Below are 20,582 nucleotides of genomic sequence, written 5' to 3'. Positions count from 1 at the left end.
CTTCTGACTTGGAGGAGAGTGGTCATATATTGCTCCAGTTGATGCTGACTCCTGGAACTTTCCCATACAGAACCCCCAAGGAGATTTCCAAAGAACCTTAATGGAACACTGTCACCTCCATGGGAATATGTTAGAGGTGGTGGTGGTGAGGATCTGTGTATCCCAAAATATTAGCCTAGAATGTGTCCTCCTAGGTGTTTGTTTTGAATAAAATCAGGAAAGTGATATATGGGTCACCCAATAAAACATCTTTCTTGCTTCCTTGGGAGCCTCAGTACACTCCCAGCTGCAATTCAATTATTTCTGCCCATTGACTGGGATTTTCCATGCTTTGATCATTCTGTCTATACAGCCAAATATGTCCAAACCTCTGCTGTATCGCTCAGAGGTCTGAAATGAGCCTAACAGAGCAAGTGGCCTACCATCTTTATAGTACAGCACTGGCAGCAGAAAAACCCAGAGAAGAGAAACACACAATAATTATGTCTGTTTAGCACCAACAAAAGAAGGGACTTTCAGGTTTGGGCTGGCTCTTTATTTCCTCTCTAGACCATGGTGCTGCTTAAGGTATTTATCACTATGTTTGCAATGACAGATTCAAATCCCTGCTAAACCCTTAGAGCTGGGTCAAAAGCCACAGAAGTCATGAATCATAGAATGGTAGAGTTGGAAGGGGAACCCTAGGGTCATCTAGTCCAACCTCAAACGATGCAGAGCCATGGCTAAAAGCCATGAAGGAATCTCAAATGGTATGTGTCATTCTCCCTTAAAGCAGCTCAAATGTAACTAAAGAAAAAGCAGCATCTGTGTGCTTTCTTCATGTTTGTACAGTTTCGAGCATTTTAAAATAGTTTATTTCACTTCTTCTTAAGGAAAAAAAAAGATTTGGCATCCAGCGCTGCTGTTCTGCTTGCACAAGAGACTTTCACTTGCACAGCAGAACTTCCCCTCTTCTTCACTGCAGTGTGTGCCCCCCCCCCCGAACCAACCCTCTGGAACAGCTTTTGGGGACTTGCAAGGAGAGGAGAGGAAGGGGGAATCCTGTTGCATGAGCAGATCCCTGCTCACACAGCATTGGCTACAACCCAGTATTTTTTAGGACAAGTGCCTTTCTGCTGTACAGGGTTGGTGTTCATAAAAAATGCAGTAATACATCAAAAGTGGGGTGAACCGAAGCAACTTTGTTGCCTGTGCCCAAGTTAGAACACTTCTTCTCGATGTATGCTTGTGTTTTCTTTCTTGTGAAAGATGCGCATTTCCCATCACACACACTGGAGCACATCGCTCCTGTGTGTTTTTGTTCAAAGGTGAGAGACAGCTTTCTTCTTGCAGCAAAACCAGGTATCGTATTTTTCGCTCTATAAGACGCACCAGACCACAAGACACACCTAGTTTTTGGAGGAGGAAAACAAGGAAAAAAATATTCTGAATCTCAGAAGCCAGAACAGCAAGAGGGATCGCTGCGCAGTGAAAGCAGCAATCCCTCTTGCTGTTCTGGCTTCTGGGATAGCTGCGCAGCCTGCATTTGCTCCCTAAGACGCACACGCATTTCCCCTTACTTTTTAGGAGGGAAAAAGTGAGTCTTATAGAGCAAAAAATACAGTAGTTTACCTGAACCAACGCTCTTGTGTCCTAGGTTGCCTACTGTACATTACGTCTGCTCAGTGCTTTTTTTCTTTAAAAAAATGTTTAGGGGTACACTCATTCCATCTGAGACTCACAAAACACTGTGACAGCAAATGCAGCCACCACCGGGGGTAGCAATGGAACTGACGATTCACCATGTTAGAGAAGAAACTTAAAATTTTAACTTTTTCAGTTTCTTCTCCCGTTAGATTCACAAAATGTTTAGGGGTATGCATCCCCCTAAAAGCATTGCGTCTGCTAGCCCAGCACCAAGAGCCCCCCAGCTACTGCCTTGCTATGGCTACCAAATCGTACAGCATCTCTGCTCGGATTTCTAAGTTTCACATTTTGGAGCTGGCATAATAGGGTGAGATAATTATCAGTGCCACTGCAGGAACCTTAAAAAACACCACCACCATGCACATGCTTTTGCATGTGGGACCTTGTATTTCCCATGCTGCTTGCAGCTGAGTAGTTCTCTATAAAATTAGCTCTGGATGACTGGATTCACAGACTTTGCAGGATATTGCTTTCAGGACACCCATTCTGTGCTAGCATGCGCAAGCAACCTCTCCACTGCCCCCTCCCCTTTGCCATGCCATTATGTCAGCACTCTGCCCTTTATACAAGGGCACAGCCCCTGCTAATAGCTTCAATTCTGAAGTAGATCTGTGGCTTTCCTGTGACCTTGGCTGGTGCATTACTACAGGAGACAGGAGCTTGTTTATGAGGCTACTTTAGAGCTGCCTGTTGTGCTTTTGGCTGCAGATGAAGAGAAGGGTTTATGCTGTTAGAAGTCAAATGGTACACAGTGAAATGTAGGGACAGAATTCAGAGATAGCTAAATAGAAAACGATGGACTTCAAAATTTGCAGATCTCCATATTTTTTCAGTGCAGTCCTGCAATCGGCTAATCATGTGTACAAAAAGGCAAAAGTTTGCACAATTTCCATATATTAGTGGAAATAAAATTATGTTTAGGGAAATGGCTTGCATCCAAAAATGTGACCATTAGGAGAAATGAGCACTAGAATGCTGACAAATTTTCATGAGGACATAAAAATAATAATCTCATACTGTTGTGGAAATGTGACAACTGGCTTTAAGATTGAAAAAATGAGAAACAGAGAGAATCCAAAACTGTGTTTGAATGCCCTGCCCTCTGGTGATTTCTAGGATTCCCTCATGCCTGTCAGATGTTGTGCCAGAGATTCCCATTATGGTGTGCCCCAGCCCACAATTTGGGAGTCACGTCTTAAAGAAAACAGACAAAGAGGCTCAAAACTTTAAAAATGCAGCACAATATAAACAAAAAGCATTACACAGAAATGAAACTGGTAAAAGTTAATATGAAACAGCAAAATCGTTCAGCAGCACCAGTTGTTATTACCTGCCAGCAGTTATTACCACCCAGCAGGTCCCAGGGTGAGTTACAACAATTTAAAATTCAATATTAAAAAGAGTTGAAACAAATTACAGCCACAGGAATAGGGTGGGTGCTGAAAACACATATTTCAAGTGTCAGAGGCCAAGGTAAAGCAGTGCAGCTTCAGCATAGATAGTTTCCAAACTATATAACGACTGTGCCAGATTCACCTTTGTGGGAAGCAGGGGTGCCAATTTGAACAAACTATTGGGGGGGAGGTAAGCCCTGCCCCACATAAGTAGTCACATGATGGGCCACACCCACACCATTTGAATGGCAATGCCCATCAACTTGGGGGGTGGCCCCCTCAAATATTTTATGGGGGGGCTGAAGGGACCTTGGCCCCTAGGAGGTGGTTCCTATGGTGCGTGGGGAATTCCATAGACCAGGAGCTGTGCAATCAGCTTGAATTTATCCCCAAAGCACGTTGGAATAAACTACAGATTATATGCAATATATCTACCCCAAATATGCAGAAAGTAGCATGAGATTTTCACCCCTCTCTCATCCCTGCTGATTAGGAATTATTGTTAGATCCAAACAGGTAGCTTTTATGACTCTTAGACAAAGTTTCTTTTTCCAATCAATATTGCCACCCCCCCCCCCTTGTTTTGGAAGATCCCAGAGCATAGGTTTGGTCGCCTAACCATTTGCCCTTGTGATGTTTTACCTTTCTACCCCCGCTTGGATCTTCTGTATCACATTTACACCTGGGTGTTCCTTTTTCAGGATTGCTTCTACTCTAGAGCGCTTCATGGTGGATCCCACGCAATTACCCCTTTAAAGCAGGCAGCACTATAGCCATAGCTGGGGGGAAATGGCACTTATCTGAGATGACAAGAGGAGGGAAGGAGAACATGGTGGTATGCTTGAGAATTAATTGCATGGCACATTCATCTCTCAACAGAAGAGAACAACAAGAACAACAGCAGACTTTGGTAAATAAAGGTGTGTGCAGCCAAATATTTTTGAAGATATAACTTTAGTAAAAGGTTTATAAAAACCTGAAGTATATGCCCTCCTGTATATCATAATTCCATACAGGAACAGAAAGGATTTTGTTAATTTTATTTTGGCATTGTCATGCTGGCTGGCAATGTGATTCTTTTGTAACTCTAGTTCCCATTTTATTCTACTTTCAATCTTTTGTGAGTATCTGTGGGTGGGTCTCCTTTTAGAACAAAATATGGTCTAGGAACATATGGTACAATGGCAGTTTAGGAGTGTCATTGTTTAGATATTATTTACCCACCACCTACAGTCGCCAGACTATTGCTACACATGTCCTTTCCTCGCCTGCCCACCCAGAGAGGTGGAGGTTTACTCAGAAGTAAGTCCCACTGTGTTCATGGGGATTATACTCAGATGCACAGGATTGCAGCCTGTAATCCTATGCAAACTACTTGGGAGTAAGACCATTGAACATAGTGGCAATTGCTTCTAAGTAGTATGCATAGGATCAGATTGCAAGTTTGGATTTGCAGGAATCTCGTATCCTGCTCAAACCATTTCCCCACCACCACTGAATGCCACACTCTCCAGCTATATTTTTCCCACATCTATTATTCCATGAAATAAAAAGTTTCATCGCAACTGGCCTTGTGAAACATACCTGATGGGGACAGAATGGTGGCTGTCAGTGCCAGTGGCTATTGTTGTTATCTGTTTGTAATGCCACTATATAAATGAGGTATAATATACATACAAGGCATTTCCCCCCACAGACTACTTCCTTTATGGCACTTCATCCGAAGCAAATCTGGGCAAAATGGGGTGTTCCTCTTCTTTTCCTTCACCTGTCTTCATAGCCATATCAAGCTTTTGCCAAAACAATGCAACTTCCTTCTCATCCTGGGGCCATTTGAGATATGTCTTCTTCCTAATAAGTTTTCTCATTCTATGGTAGGGTGATAAGTACTCGCTGGGAATGTCCTCCAGAAAAATGAGAATCAGGACATCCTTGTTTTCATCAAAAAGGCGAAAGCTGGCCACCTGGATCTCCTTGGAGCACCACTCACTTTCCAGGTAGTGGCGACTTATGATACAAATGGTTTTCCTGCTCATGTAGATGTTGTTTACAATATTTTCCAGGATGGACCGTCCTGGCTCAAAGTCTCGGTGATGAAGACAGAGCTTCCAGTGATACTGGTTTTCTAGCACTGGCAGAAGGTCATTTATCACCCACTCTTCATTGTGTGTGTTGTAAGAAAGGAAGGCGTCGTAAGCATAACCCATGACTCGCTCCTTCCTTTTTTCCCTCTTGTCAATGAAATATGCAAGTAGTAGGTGGTAACTGTAGATCATGTGCAACCTCCACTGATAAATGAAGCAGACGAGCATCAGTAAAATTGCTGCAGATGTGTTTGTGATATACAGGATAAACCCATAGTCAATGATGCAAGAAGACGTCTCAAAGGTCCACAATTTCTGCCCCTTTTGTGTTGAAGGGGAAGCACAGATGTACTGGTAGAAATGGAGCACCTGAGTTTTAGGATCTTTTAGTGACCAGTTGAGGAACATTTCATTACTACAGGAACAGGCAAACGTATTTTCCCTGAGATCTAGAAAACGAAGGGCAGGCAAAGCTCTTATTTGCTCTTTTGTGATAACGTCTATTTGGTTTTCAGCTCCTCTGAAAAGAGTTAACTTGGATAGGTTGCCATGGGAAACAAAGCTGAGTGAATTTAGTCCGTTTTTATTGAGGTGCAGTTCCCTCAGGTTTGGTACAGGCCAGAAGAGCATATTGCTGACATTGTTAAGAGAATTATCACTCAAATCAAGCTCTTCAAGCGTAGTGGTATATTTAAAAGTCTTGGGATCCAAAAAAGATATTGCCAAGTTGCCTGCGTGGATTTGCACAATGGACTCCAGTCCTTGTAAGAAGTTAACTGGGAAATTTTCAAGTCCGTTATGACGTTGGCTGTTTATATTAAATTTGTTTAAGGACCTTAGCAGTTTAAAGGGAGGATTGGCAAGCATTTTGGAGGACTTGTAACTGATATAATTGTTAAAAAGGTCTAGGTCTACTAAAGAGCTTAAACCTTGAAATAGCCCTTCCTGGAAAGTGTCTTTGGTGATCTTGTTGCTACCAAGAACAAGGCTCTGCAGGTTACTCAAACCTTCAAAGGCTCCAGGTTCTATAGCAGCAATCTGATTGTCTGCCAGGTTAAGAACCAGCAGAGAAGTAAGATTCTTGAAAACGTCTTTTTTTATCGAATCCAGTTTATTTTGCCTTAGTATCAGGGTTTCCAGATTCTTTAAGCTTCCTGGGAAAGGTTCGTTGATTTCTGTTAAAAGATTTATTTCAAGATTCAGTTCTTGCAAGCTGTGTAGGTCACCGAAGATATCTGAATGGACATGAGAGATACGGTTTCCAGTGGCATAGAGACTCTTCAAATTATTTAGATGGGCAAAGTCATCTGGAAGAATTCTATAGATCTTGTTAAAACTAAGATCCAGGCATTCTAATGATGGCATGTTAGAGGTAGCATTTGGCACCATAGTGAACTTGTTGTTTGCCAAAGAAAGAAGTTTCAAAGAATGCAAGGACTGAAACAGTGTCATTGGCAGCACTTTCAGCTTGTTAAATGCCATATTCAGATACCTTAGATGTGTGCAGTTTTCAAAGGCTCCTTCATTAACACTTGTGAACGAATTGTGCTGTAAGTTAAGAGTCTCAACATTTCCATGCCTTAGACATACCTGCTCTATAAGTCCATCTGTTTCAGTCAGGTGTAACTGGTTTAGGTGGATAGCCTCTAGCCAGGTGCAATTGATCATTTGGAGCACCTCTGAGATAGCTGGTGGTTTCATAGCTATACCTCCTAAAAATAATGTCTTTAAGCCTTTTAGGAAGCAAGGGTCTTGTATCAACCATACAATGGAGATATTAGGGATAGTGAAGGATAAATCAAGTGAAGAAAGGCTTTGTAAAACTGAAGTTGTGACATCAATGAGAGAAATTGGGTTATGAGATGCATCCAGTTCACGAAGCTGCTCAGGTACACTAATGATCTGTTTGGTTGAGAAATTCTGCAGATCATTGTCTTTGATGTGCAGTTCCTGCAAGGATTCCACTTTAAACACAGCATGCATAGCATTCATGGTATACATACAATCTGTTTGAAGATAAATCAATTACCTTTAATTTCTCCAAATGGGCAAAGGCATCAGGTTCAATCTTGAGTATTTGATTGCTGCCAAGCATCAAGACCGTGAGATTTGTAAGCCCATCAAACATGGAGCTGGAGAGAAGAGTCAGCCGGTTTGCAGTGAGGTTCAAGAACTCCAGGTATCTTGTGTGTATGAAAGCACCTCCTTCGATGCATTCTATTTTGTTCTGAGAAATGTTCAGAACTTGAAGGTGACCCAAGTTTCTGAAGTCAGTCCTCCACAGACTTCTGATTTTATTCTCAGACAAGTCCAAAGTATCAACTTTGCCAGGTAGGTGGGTTGGGACATTTTTCAAGTTCCTGTTGTAGCACAGAACTTTTGTTCTGTTCCCCAAGACTTCATGCACCTCACATTTCTCAAATGAGTAAGGTGTCACCCTTTGGTCTTGGCTGAAGAAAAGGAGCAGTGTTGATACAAGCCTCAGAGAAAACATCCTCCTTGTTGTGTAACTGCTCCCAGTGAGTTTGAGAGCAAAATGGGTAAATTGATACTGTGAAAGATGTGCATTGCTGCATCGGAAATTCAGCTACTTACAAAATGAGAAGAAATGTTCCAAATGTGGAACATGAAAGTGCTGGCTCATTGGAGATGTGTACAGAAAGAAAACGGAACTGGTATGGCCAGCTAGTTTCCAAGCCTTACTATAATTCAGTCAAAGCATGTACAACTGAATCATAGAATCATAGAGTTGGAGGGACCATGAGGATCATCTAGTCCAACCCCCTGCAGTGCAGGAATCTTTTGCCCAAGGTGGGGTTCAAGCCCACAACCCTGACATTAAGAGTCTCATGCTCTAACAATTATTGTTGTTTCCTTGTTTGCCAGAGCAATTTGTTTTACACATTTCTTAGTTGCTTGATGCTGTCATATGTAGATGTGTGGTGCGATCCTATGCATGCCTTCTCAAATTCAAGTTCTTGAGTTCAGTGGGGCTTACCTCCAAGCAAGTGTGTATAGCATTCTAACCCAAGCAAAACATTTGGTTTAAGGTGCACCTTCCCAGCAAGAACCAATAATTTGTCTGTACGGCAGGGACACAGCCTCTTAGGACTCACGTAAACATCTTTAAATTGCATCAGCACAGGTGAGGGAATGTTTCCAGCAGAGCTTGTGCTCCAACAGGCTCAGCAAGATTTTCTCTCTCTCCTTCATAATGCGTTCTTTGCAAGCCTTCCATTCCAGACTTTTCAGCCAATCAGGAAAAACAGAGATCAGATACTGCAAACTGAGAGCGACTCCCAGAGACTGGCGTCTTAGAAAATGTGGAGCAAAACATGGATGGTTAAACAGTGGAGATAACAGAAAAGAAGAGCACAACTAAGGTAAGCATCTGCCTGTATACAGTATGTGTTTTCAAAGCTTTGGCTGTAAATAAAATGCTCCAAAGGTGCTTCCAGACTGATGCTTTTTTGGGGTGGATTCAGTCCATAGCTGTCAGCCTTCCCTTTTTTTGCTGGAAATTCCCTTATTCCAGTGCCGCTTCCCGCTGCTGTCCCAGATTGTTAGATATCCCGTAGACTGTCCCCGGGACAGGTGAGGCTGCTGATCCCTTATTTTCGAGGCTGCTGATCCCTTATTTTCAAATCTGAAAGTTGACAGCTATGATTCAGTCTCATACCAGCAAACTGAGGCTGTGTAGTAAAGTCTGACTGGGAGCTTTTGCACAACAAACCTGTTCCCCCCTAAAGATGGCAGTTTTTGCAATAATGAAAGTGAAGCGAAGATGCACTCAAAAGTGTGGGATGGCGACATCTAACTTCCCTGCAAACAAATCAGAATGAATGCACAATAAGCAGGTTATCTGGAATTGACCCAAATTTGTGACACGTAGTGATGGAAATATTGACAGCTGCACAAATTAGAGGTAGGGGGTGAAATAATGTTTGCCAGGATCCGAGTTGAAGACAGGGATGTTCTATTAGCTCATTGCATTTCTTAAAACATATATAATCATTGAAGTTTGCCCCAACCACATTTTACCTTTTGCAGAATAGTCCTCTACGGTTTATTCAACACCAGTGGTGTATCATCCAGACATAAGGCCATGTTGTGTATTCTGCAAAATGTTCTTGACACCATTATTGGTGGGTTTGTTCTGCTTCAGTTTGTTCTATGATACTTTTGTGATGCTATCACACGATTGCTGTGTGAAGCGGCTATTGTACAACAAAACTGGGATGAAAATAAGCCAAAACTTTTGTAGTACAGGACTTCAACAGGAAGTTATGGGATATGTACTGACTGGAAATGAAGCAGTGTGACTTCCCTAAAACAATTGCACGTGCAAGTAGTATGGAAAACAGGATTGCCTCATGAATGCACATTAAAAAGGACTCGGGCCCATAACAGTTGAGGCAAGGGAGGCAGTCTTGCTATGGTGGAAGAATGTATGCTTCAAGCAAAGGTTGAGTAGATGCTTCCCGTCCCCGTCCCCCTGGAATTGGGAGTGTGGAGCTGCCAGAACACTTCCCGCTTGCACATCCTGAAACAAGACCAAAGAAGAGGGGTGCCTCCAGACTATCAGACTTTTGCAGGAGGGATTCAAGTGCATACTGGAACTAGGTTTCCACATTTAAAGTGCTCTGTCTCCCTAGTGCAACAAATCCACTTTTCAAAAGACCTGGGGTTTTTTTTGCCGTTTGGAAAGTGGAGAGGAAATACATTGAAAAGCGTGCGATGAACTAATGGCAGATAAGACATGTAAACACACCACGGCACATGTGAATGAGGACAAATGCAGGATGCATGTTCATTGTCATATTACCACGCTTTAAGCAAATTGGAACGGATGCTCAATAAAGGTTGGATATAATCTAACCACCACTCCATGTAAGCTTTGTGCGAGTAAAGCAGGATGAAGCTCAGTAAATAGGTTGGCTGGTGGTGGCATTAAAGCAAAATGCTGCTGAAGGAGGGAGCCTAGCCTTCATTTTTAATAGGTTACATGAGCATTCACTGTCTTAGGCAGCATGGTGAGAGAGCATTTAGTCTCCAAAAACCAAGGATGTTCAACCATCACTTGGGGAAAAAACAAAACCGTTTCAACATTAATGAGCACAGCTGGGTAGTTATGCCACCGATGTCACTACAAAATAAATAGGCAATGAACTGGCCCAGCCACATACCATGCGGCAGTCACTATCCAAACACATCAGCTGGGGAGGGGACAAGACATTGCCAGTAACAAGATGTTGCCAGTTGAACAATGGGAAAATGTGATATATTTCCAAGAGAAGTATTACTTTCAGGGGCTATCTAATGTTAATGTATAAAATAATTACCTGAATCTTTGCAGCAAATGAGTGAGAATGCTTCATGGGCAAGGTAAGCATTAAATTGGCACTAGCCTAGGGAATGGTCTGCCGTTCTTCTAGCACTGAAACTAAGCTTCGGTGGCAGGCAGGGACGAAACATGACCACACATTTCACAGCGAAGTTTCCAAGAGTGCTATTTGCTGATTTCTTGCATATCAAATAAACAACATAGGAAGCTGCCTCCTATCAAGACAGACCGTTGGTACATCAGTCACAGTACTTTCTAAACTAGCTGGTGGAGACTGTCTGCCCGGTTTTCCCCAGCCCGATCTTGGGACACCAGGGTTTGAACCCAGGACCTTTGTTTGTTTGTTTGTTTGTTTAATTATTTTACAAAGTTGTTATTGTAATTCACCAGATCTTAACCTATTACAGTACAGTGGTACCTCGGGTTAAGAACCTAATTCGTTTTGGAGGTCCGTTCTTAAACTGAAACTGTTCTTAACCTGAAGCACCACTTTAGGTAATGCGGCCTCCTGCCGCCGCCGCACAATTTCTGTTCTCATCCTGAAGCAAAGTTCTTAACCCGAGGTACTATTTCTGGGTTAGCAGAGTCTGTAACCTGAAGCGTCTGTAACCCGAGGCACCACTGTATTTGTAAGAATGGATTCCAAATATCATTGAATTTGTCCATGGCAAGTCTGTGTTTATATGCAAGTTGTTTGTATGTTGCGAGTTTTATAGGTCTTCCATCCAATCGTAGAAGGGAGCCGCATTTTTATTTTTCCAATTCACCAGGATTGGTCTTTTTGCTGTGGTAAGGGCATGAAGAGTCCACTCGTATTGTCCTTTTGTAAGGTTCCATGTGCTGGGTATATAATTCAAGAGGATACTTTGTTCTGTAAATGTAAGGTTGTTCCATACAGTTCTGTTATTAGTTTCAGTTACCTTCTGCCAAAAATCTTTCAATATAGGACAATGAAAAAACATATGTTTTAGAGAAGTATTATCTCCAGCAGTTAGATACCCTTATTTAAACAATTGTAATGGGGTCCAGTATATTCTAAATATTATTTTTTGTTGTATGAGCCTCAATTTAAGGTCCAAAGACACCCTTGTAATATCAGTTAAAACAGTTTCCCACTGTGTGGTGGAAACTGAGATCTCTAGTTCTTTATTCCAATCCTTTTTGTGGAATATAAGATTTTCTCAGAAAGAAACTCACCAGACAAGCTGATCAGACCAGAGGAGGAGGAGCTTTCATGAGTGTGCACAGCTAAGTATTACACTGTTGCTTTTGTTTTGAAAAACACCAAAACCCCTTTTATTATGACTATCCAAAAGTAGTGAGCAAGCTTTTGAGTACAACATACTGGTAAGTCTTTGATGTAAATGGTGTAGGGAGGATAGAGCGGTGAGGGAAATGTTGCCTTGGTATTGAAGCCATACTGTCTGCCTTGGTCAAAAGTTTTTGTATTTTATTGTATTGTCTTAGAAGAGGCATGGCTATGGAGGTTGTCAGGAAGGATGCCTGCACTTTAGGATTTTCTCACTGTGCTACTGCGTAAAAGGCTGATCACTTGGCAACCATACTGCTCCTACTGTGAGCACTCTGGAGTCAGAACAGAGTATAAATCTGATACATTAAAAAAAAAAGTGGTAAAGCTATTACAAGTGGAGGAGGAATGTTAGATGCCAGGTATGTGCAAATGTTTGTCCTGACCCAGGGAATTAATGTTGTTAGAAAGTTAGTACTTTCTAACTTTTGCAGAAACATGGGGGTGGAACACTAATCAGGGGCAGGACTTGGGATAAGGCATGGGCTGCACAAGCAATTTGCTGAGCTTCAGCTACCGGTATATACAGTATCATGCAATTGTTTGCTGATGCAGAGTGCAAACATACCTCAACTATCGCGCAAAATGTAAGGAGTGCTGTTGTAGAGTTCAAAGTACAAGGGTGAACGCATGTCAGTTTGGAGATGGCAGCAACTTCCGGCAGATATCATTGAATGATCTATGTAAAGTGCTACATTTCCTTATTTACTTGCAAACAAGTTTCCTGCAAATAAGCCAAGCGGGTTGGATTTGTTCCTTTCTTTACAGTAAATTTGCTTTACCCAACACATCCAAAGTACTTATACCCCAATCTGTGTCTCACATACAGAATAGTGTGTGTCATTCTTTTGAAGATCTCCATAAAAGTATTGAAATAGTTCACATCCTGTGATATCTTGATTCCACCCTACCAGAAAGCACCAACAATCTTCTAGATAATTTGAGTATATACATCCTATAATCTTTCTTGGATAGCTGAGGAAATTGTTCTCTGCTTTCCTGATGTTGTTATATATGTTGAGTAATGTGAATGATATTGTGCCATTTGCAATTAAGCATCATTCTTTCTAGCAGTGGCTGGAAGCAAGTGATTCAACAGGCGTGGTTGTTGGGTAGTGAGGGGGTAGCATAGAAACCCCATTATGCTTTTTCCTTTGTGCATTCACCACAGAAAGCCATGGAAAGTGCTGAAAGGAAGAAAGTGCATTTGGGGCACAAATCAACACACTAGGGACAGGAAGTGGAATGGCATGGTGGGGTCTGTGTAAAGCCCCAGATCAAAAAGTAAGGCATTTTATTAAATAGACAGGAATCACGTTCACACATTTTAGCTGACAATATCCAACTTTGTACTTAGCATTATTATCCTGGCGTTTAAATATAAAAAAGATCATCACATGCAACAAGGAAATGTTACATGGGTGGAATACTGCAGTGTTGAAATCTGTTCATCATGTTTATATGATACTGCACTTTGGCTTAGTGGTTAAAGCATGTTGCTACACCTAGAGTTAATTGATGGAATATTTGAGTCATCATTTTCCACGTGCCCAGCTCTGGCTGTTTTACAGTTTAGAGTGTTTTCATGAACAAAAAGGAGCAGCGGAATTGTTATTTTGGATGTGCAAAGGATACCTGTTATTACTGCCATTCTAAGCTGTCAAAGAATGCAAACTCTCAAGAATTTCTTGATCTTTTCTTTTTTGCAAAACTTTATGAAGTTGAGAGAAAGTGGGGGAAAGCTCATTCTCAACAGAATATTATTTCTTCTGTCAAAATATAAGCTGTCTGCATGACCACATACACAGAGAGAGAAATCTACCAATATACTGCAGGCCCTACTGCAGAGCCTTGTTTTTTCCATTTACTACTACTACTAAAGTTGTCACCAGGTGAGCCTCCCTAAGAAGGGCATTCCGTACACAGGGCACCACAACTGAAAAGGCCCCACCTGTAGTCAACACACACCTAAATTCAAATGGTGAGGGGATTCAGAGGAGAGCCCTCAGATGAATTAAGCCCTCTTCATGAGAAGACCCTCCCCTGAAGAGGACGTCAGTGAGGGCAGAGGAAGCCCCAAAGAGACCAGAGACACAGCAGGACTTTGTTTAGGCTGCTCAGCCTCCCCACCCAACAGCTGGCATGCACGGGAGCACAGCAACAGCAGCCATTTTTCCACTTGTCCTCCAGCGTCCAGCTGGCCCCGAGCTTTAATTCTGGTTGTGAATGTTTATGAATACAGTGTTTTGGGCATGGATTGAAGAGAGAGTGGCAGAGAGGGTGTTTAGAAGTTGCTCCTTACTTGACGCAATTTCACTTATGTGGGGGGGGGGGCAGAACTTAATGCCTGTATATCCAATTCTCCATTTCATGCAGAATGAAGGATACTTTAAAAAGCAATGTCCTCTATCCAACCAGGTCTGGATTGGAACCAGGGCTGTGAAGATGAAAGCCTCTACATCTTTTTACCACTGTATCTTAACTGTCCAGTCTAGGCATCTTTTGGGGCTTTTTCTGTGGCTTAAAATGATTTCATAGTATGAAAGCATGAATTAAAAGAAGGAACCCGTTTAACAATAGACACACCTGCATCCTTTGCAATGCACAGTTTGCAATAAGAAGGGGAAGAAAAATAGCTATGTAATACTTTCATTGTTTAGCATCCTTTAAAAGACGTGATTAAGAGGACGCTGAGAGCTCAGCGGAAGTTGCTAAAGAATAGAATTCTTGCTTTAAATAATGAGAGAGAAGCAAAACTTTCAAATGAAAAGGGAAGTGGGGAAAAGATTTATGCTTCTAGGTATTAATCATCAAGCTCTGCCTATAATTCCCAGGCTTTTTGCTCTTCATTAAACTCAGACTGGTTCTAATTTAACTGGACGGGCTGTCTTCCTGCCTAATAATGCAAGGCTCCATGGACCTTTCCAGGTGATCATCATTTTGCAGTGCAATGAATGTGCACTTGTTACAACTAGCACCTGAGTTGTGGGGGAAATCAGGGTTTTCCAGCACCGAAACTGCTTTGCTTAAGAAACAGCATTTTTCACCCCAGCAAGTGCATCTACTGTGACAAATGTTACACTGATGTTGGAGGCTGCTTGAGTGTGGTGTTTATACCATCACAGACAGTAAGCAGTAAAATGCCCCTCATCTATGCCTGTGCCATCTTGTTTTCTTTTTCTTTAAAAAATGGAATTCGAAAAAGAACTTTAAACGCCATTTACTATTTCTACTGACAATACAGTCCTTATCTACACAACTCATTTGACTCAGGAGCCAGTCAGAATAAAACACCAAGAAGAGATATCTCAGATTTTATATATTAAGAGACATGGAGCAACACCACTAGCTGTGGATTTTACATGCAGATCTGCATACTGGTCTATGGAATAGGCTTGTTTATTCTCACTTGAATGGCACTTCCTCCCTCTCCGCCCCCTCTGGATCTGGCTTTGTCAAAGAGGTTTTCACCGAATCGATAAAATGTCCAGGAAAAGCCCAGAGTATGACAAATAGGGTGATTTTTTAAAAAGAGAAAAGCTGGTCAACAACTTTGCCCGGATTTTCACTTTTGGGAATATGGCAACCCTGACTGTGGGAGGGGAGGGGGTTCAAGCCTCTTTCTAGGGAGCTCTCTGGAGCTTGTGGCAGCAAGCATCAGTTGCTGTATTGATACACACTGAGCCATGGGAGGATCTGATAGACAAGGTGCCGTGGGCTCTTCAAGGGAGTATGATCACCATGCATTAAGGTTTAGAGGTAATGTTTCCATGATGTCACCATACATTCCTGCATGGGTAATTTGGGGGCAGTGTGCAGTGTTGTGATTGGTAGGTAATGGCGCAGTTGCCAGGGATGCTGTGGGAGTGACTCTCAGCATTGCTGCATTATCTTATGTTCATACAGTATTGACATTGTTTTCTATTTTTGGCTGCGTTAGCCAACATGGTGAGAGGCCAGGATTGTTTTCTATGTCCTCCTCCCCCATCCTTCTAGATGTGAGACTGCTTAAGGATAACCTTGGGGAAATTGCAGGGAGTAAAATAAATGGAAGGCACTGGATTGGGAGAGGAAGCTAATGGAAAACATAAGAGACGGTGCTCTGTTCAGGAAGCAACAACCCATTGCAGTTACTGGCAACCTTAAGAGATGGTTTCCTATCACTCTGATTAGCTGCATTTAAACCGCTCAATTGAGACCCTTCAAAGGATCAAGAGATGAAGGTTAATAGCAACCATTTCTGCCCCAGGAGAGAACAATTAGGTTTTCAGTGAAGATTTTCCATTCTTTTATAAAGTTCAAATGGGAGGAGAGAGATGTAGGACAGAGGATGCATTAGGACTAGATCGAATTGTGTGGGTGGTGGTGAAATTAGAGGGAAGGTTGCTTAAAATTCTGAAAGATAATGTTCTGCTGAGTGCAAGCCTGATCACCGAAGAGACCTTTATCCTATATTAAATGGGCAGACATCAGAACAGCCAAGCCTATTACAGGCTCCCAGCCCATAAATACACCTCTTGGAACTAAAATGCTGACATTTAATATGTTCTGCTCACCTCAGGTCCCCTATGCTGATATTCATTGACTTCTTAGTTTTTTTTCTTTTGCTGTTTATGCTGTGACCCACACAATTAAGGTGGTTAGAGAGGCAGTACCACATGACACAGACTTTCCCCTAGTCTTTCAGTAATTTTTTATCTATGGAATGAGTGATAATTCTTTGCTATAACAGTGATTCTGTGTCTAGAGCCTTTATTGTGCATTAAGTAATATTCATCGAAACAGAACAGTTATGTATATTTCTCAATTAGAGTTTTGTACACATTCAAAATTCAGAAGCAGGTGTGAAAGCTCATTATGACTAAGTCAATAGATTAACCATTCTGCAGCTCAGGCCATATGCCGGCTTACACAGGTGTAAGTCCCATTGAGTTCTGAGGTGCTTACTCACAAGTGTGCACAGGGCACAGGGCAGCATTTAAAAGCGGGGAGCCCCCAGATGTTGTCAGCTCCAGCCAGCATCATCTGGAGAGCCACAGGTTAGTCGCCAAAATTGAAAGCTTTAGCTAAATAGTAGGTGGAGAACATTTGTTGGGGCTGAAGGTTAAAGGCACACTTTGCTTCTCAAACTATTTTGGTTTGGATGTGGCACTGTAACAGGAAAAGTAAGACGCCCTTTCCTCCCAATAATGAATGGTAAAGGTAAAGGTAAAGGGACCCCTGATCATTAGGTCCAGCTGTGGCCGACTCTGGGGTTGCAGTGCTCATCTCGCTTTATTGGCCGAGGGAGCCGGCGTACAGCTTCCGGGTCGTGTGGCCAGCATAACTAAGCTGCTTCTGGCGAACCAGAGCAGCACACGGCAACGCCATTTACCTTCCCGCCAGAGCAGTACCTATTTATCTCCTTGCACTTTGACGTGCTTTCAAACTGTAGGTTGGCAGGAGCAGGGACTGAGCAACGGGAGCTCACCCCGTCGCAGGGATTCAAACCGCCAACCTTCTGATCGGCAAGTCCTAGGCTCTGTGGTTTAACCCACAGCACCACCCACGTCCCACCAATAATGAATGGTAGTGTTTGCTTATTAAAATAAGAATAAGAAAATTGTAGAGTTGCAGGGGACCCAAGGGTCATCTAGTCCAACCCCCTGCAATGCTGGAATCTCAGCTAAAGCATCCATGACAGATTGTTATCCAAAATCCTCCAAGGAAGGAGAATCCACACCCCCCCAAGAGAGTCTGTTCCACTGTCAAACAGTTCTTCCTGATGTTTAGTCAGAATCTGCTTTCTTGTAACTTGAAGCCATTGGTTCGGCTCCTAGCCTCTGGAGCAGGAGAAAACAAGGACCAAGTTACAATGAGTCTTGTGGTTTGCCATTAAGTGCAGGACTTTACTTTTAGAAATAGCCAGCACAGACCAGGAGAGGGGAAGATCTGGATCAGGACTGCAGCAGTGAGCAAAGGGTTAAGATCAGGGTTAAGATCAGGCCCCCATGCTGGGAAATCATGAAAGGAAGATTCTACACTGGGGCAACACCCAATTTCACAACAGATTACATTTTGCAGTACACACTAAACCTTAAAATCTACCACTTTCCTTAATATCTCAGAAAAACTCAAAATAAGTTTTGGCTTTCTTGCTTGCTTATTTTGTTTGTTTGTTTGTTAAATACCGGTAGTTATTTGATAAATAGGTGACATGCTTAATCAACCAGAAGTTGGTGGACAGCTTTATTTAGAGGTTGATATCAACCACTATCTAAATGAACAAGGAATCATAGGGTATTTCAGCTGCAGCTATGTGCCCTTGTTATCTATCTTAGGGGTTTCATAAGCAGATAAAGGTAAAGGGACCCCTGACCATTAGGTCGAGTCGCGGACAACTCTGGGGTTGCGGCGCTCATCTCACTTTATTGACTGAGGGAGCCGGTGTACAGCTTCCGGGTCTTGTGGCCAGCATGACTAAGCCGCTTCTGGAGAACCAGAGCAGTGCGCGGAAACACCATTTACCTTCCCGCTGGAGTGGTATCTATTTATCTACTTGCACTGTGTGCTTTCGAACTGCTAGGTTGGCTGGAGCTAGAACTGAACAACGGGAGCACACTCCATCGTGGGGATTCGAACCACCGACCTTCTGATCATTTCTGCAAATTCCATGGATCAGAAATAAGAAATGATGAATGAAAGGGGTTCTGGACTCAGAATCACTTCTGACAATCAAGTGCTTATGTCCCAAAAAACCAAAAAGCTTTCTCTTGCAAGTAAAGTAGTCTAGCATTGTAAGCAGTGCAACATAGAAAAAATGGACTTGAATGAAATTGTGACACAAAGTATCACATGAATTGGATCTCTGTTTCAACTCACTTGAACATACACAATATGTATCACCATTCTTACGAGGTGGTATTAAAACCTGTCTGAAAGTGAAGGGGAAATGGAAGTGTTATATCCTGCACCACTTTAATAACCCCACATCTGTGGCAAAAATGACCTGACTATTGGTGTATGTTATAGGCAACTGATTTTTGTCCCCTCTTCCCGCTTACCTTTTGTTTGTTTTTATTCCTGAATCAGAACATGGGCTTGACAACAGATTGAATTTCCAGTCTCATAAAATTTGAGTGCATTGGAAATTGAGTACAGCAAGTGACCAAAGCCCCATGTGGTGCCATGGTATTCCATCATTAGGATGATGACACCAAATGAACGTTACAGTGGTACCTCAGGTTAAGTACTGTACTTAATTCGTTCCGGAGGTCTGTACTTAACCTGAAACTGTTCTTAACCTGAAGCAACACTTTAGCTAATGGGGCCTCCTACTGCCACCGCGCCACCAGAGCACGATTTCTGTTCTCATCCTGAAGCAAAGTTCTTAACCTGAAGCACTATTTCTGGGTTAGTGGAGTCTGTAACCTGAAGCATATGTAACCTGAGGTACCACTGTAAATGGAATATCACCTAAGAGATGTTAAGACCCTACTTACCTTGTCTGGGCACAGTGTGCTAATGACCTCGCTGCTGTGATTAGTTACTGCTCTTCTGTCACACTTCACATGTACTCATCTCTCTGTGAGGGAGGTCATTTGAAACGATAGCTTTCAGAGCAATCATTTTGCAAGCCAAGTATCTCAAGATCTTGATGTTCTTTCAAATTGTTGGTTATTTTACCATTAGATCATGTGCATCGTAACAGTTTGAACAGCATGATTTACTGGAATAGAAGCAATTTAATGGAGACAAACAGACGGAATTGCTTAGATTCGTCCCTGTAACTTCTTTAAGAACCACGTCTTAAACATTTGCTGAGTTGGGTGTGCATGTAATACTACATGCTCCCCTTGAAGCTTATATGGAAATAGTCTGAAACAAAACCATTGCTTTGTGCATAGAGGCAACCTAGTGCTGCAGGACTAAGGAGATCAGTGAAAGATATTAAGAATGTCAGTGCTAGATAAATTTAAAGAAAAATAATAAGATGGTGTGTTAATGCTTTTGGAAAGCTCAAGAGCATTTGAAATAACAGGAACAATCTCAGTAAAACTATAAAGGGAAAATATTCATTTGGTGTTGAGCCCAGTAATGCTGGGTTGATGAGAAAATGGGACAAAAAGATTGATCACAGAGATGGGCTAGTTGAGGAACACATTAGGGGCAAGGTGACCAGATGGCACAAGCTATGAAATGAAATGGAAGGCCTGAGAATTCGAAGGAGGATCAATAAATAACTCAACAAAGAGGACTACATTGATCTGGCCTCATAATGAGAATGGAGTGTCAAAAGACCGCAAACAAGAGTTTTTAGATTGCATTGTGTATTAATAAATGGAAAAAGGCCAAGACCAAGAAATATGTAGATTCTTGTGACTAAGGAGGCTTGCAAGTAAAATTGGAAGGTAGCAAAAGCCGTGAATATTATGACATTATATGGCTGTTCCTAGTGTAATTGCTGGACAGCTGAATAGGATAGATAGCGGTGGGTGGTGATTAAAGAGGCAAAAAGTAACTTCAGCTGACCTGGAGGAAAAAGTGACAGTGATAGATTAGGCCTTCTGAGGAAATAGCGCAAGCTTCGTAAGTTGGAAGGTTTAAAATGAGAGTCTTACCCAGCATACGGCCTGCATAGCCAAGGTCTCTTTCGAGCCCAAGAACATACAATAAGAAAATAGGACTGTGGGGCAACCTACATTCATATCCTGGCTATCCTAACTGACCTGTACTGACTATCCTGAGGTTTTTTGACCCAACTCCTTTAATTGCTGGGCACTGTC

The 20,582-nt window shown here is 42.2% G+C and overlaps 2 protein-coding genes across 5 annotated transcripts in view; one reads left to right on the top strand and one right to left on the bottom strand.

Moving 5' to 3' along the window:
* Positions 1-4,017: 4,017 nt before the first annotated feature.
* Positions 4,018-7,658, bottom strand: LOC310696401 (uncharacterized protein; the record flags this gene model as incomplete). Its single annotated transcript, XM_083481893.1, is given in 2 exon segments — positions 4,018-7,165; positions 7,167-7,658. Coding segments are annotated over 2 exon segments (2,871 nt in total). The 3' UTR covers positions 4,018-4,786.
* Positions 7,659-8,409: 751 nt separating this feature from the next.
* ARHGEF37 (Rho guanine nucleotide exchange factor 37) overlaps positions 8,410-20,582 on the top strand; it is a 47,539-nt gene continuing 35,366 nt past the window's right edge. For 3 of the 4 annotated variants that reach the window (XM_083482083.1, XM_083482081.1, XM_083482080.1), the window contains exon 1: positions 8,410-8,547. Coding sequence is in view for 1 of the 4 variants with exons in the window: in XM_083482078.1 (XP_083338204.1) it covers positions 10,534-10,549 (16 nt within the window). In the remaining 3 variants the exon portion in view is untranslated. Of the gene's footprint in view, positions 8,548-10,424; positions 10,550-20,582 lie in introns of those variants that run through there. The other variant, XM_083482078.1, reaches the window with a different exon arrangement.

The sequence above is a fragment of the Podarcis liolepis genome (genome assembly GCF_965112155.1).
Source record: "Podarcis liolepis genome assembly, chromosome: 2".
Taxonomy (NCBI): domain Eukaryota; kingdom Metazoa; phylum Chordata; class Lepidosauria; order Squamata; family Lacertidae; genus Podarcis; species Podarcis liolepis.
Note: the sequence above shows the minus strand (reverse complement) of the source record. Positions and strands in the feature narration are given on the sequence as shown.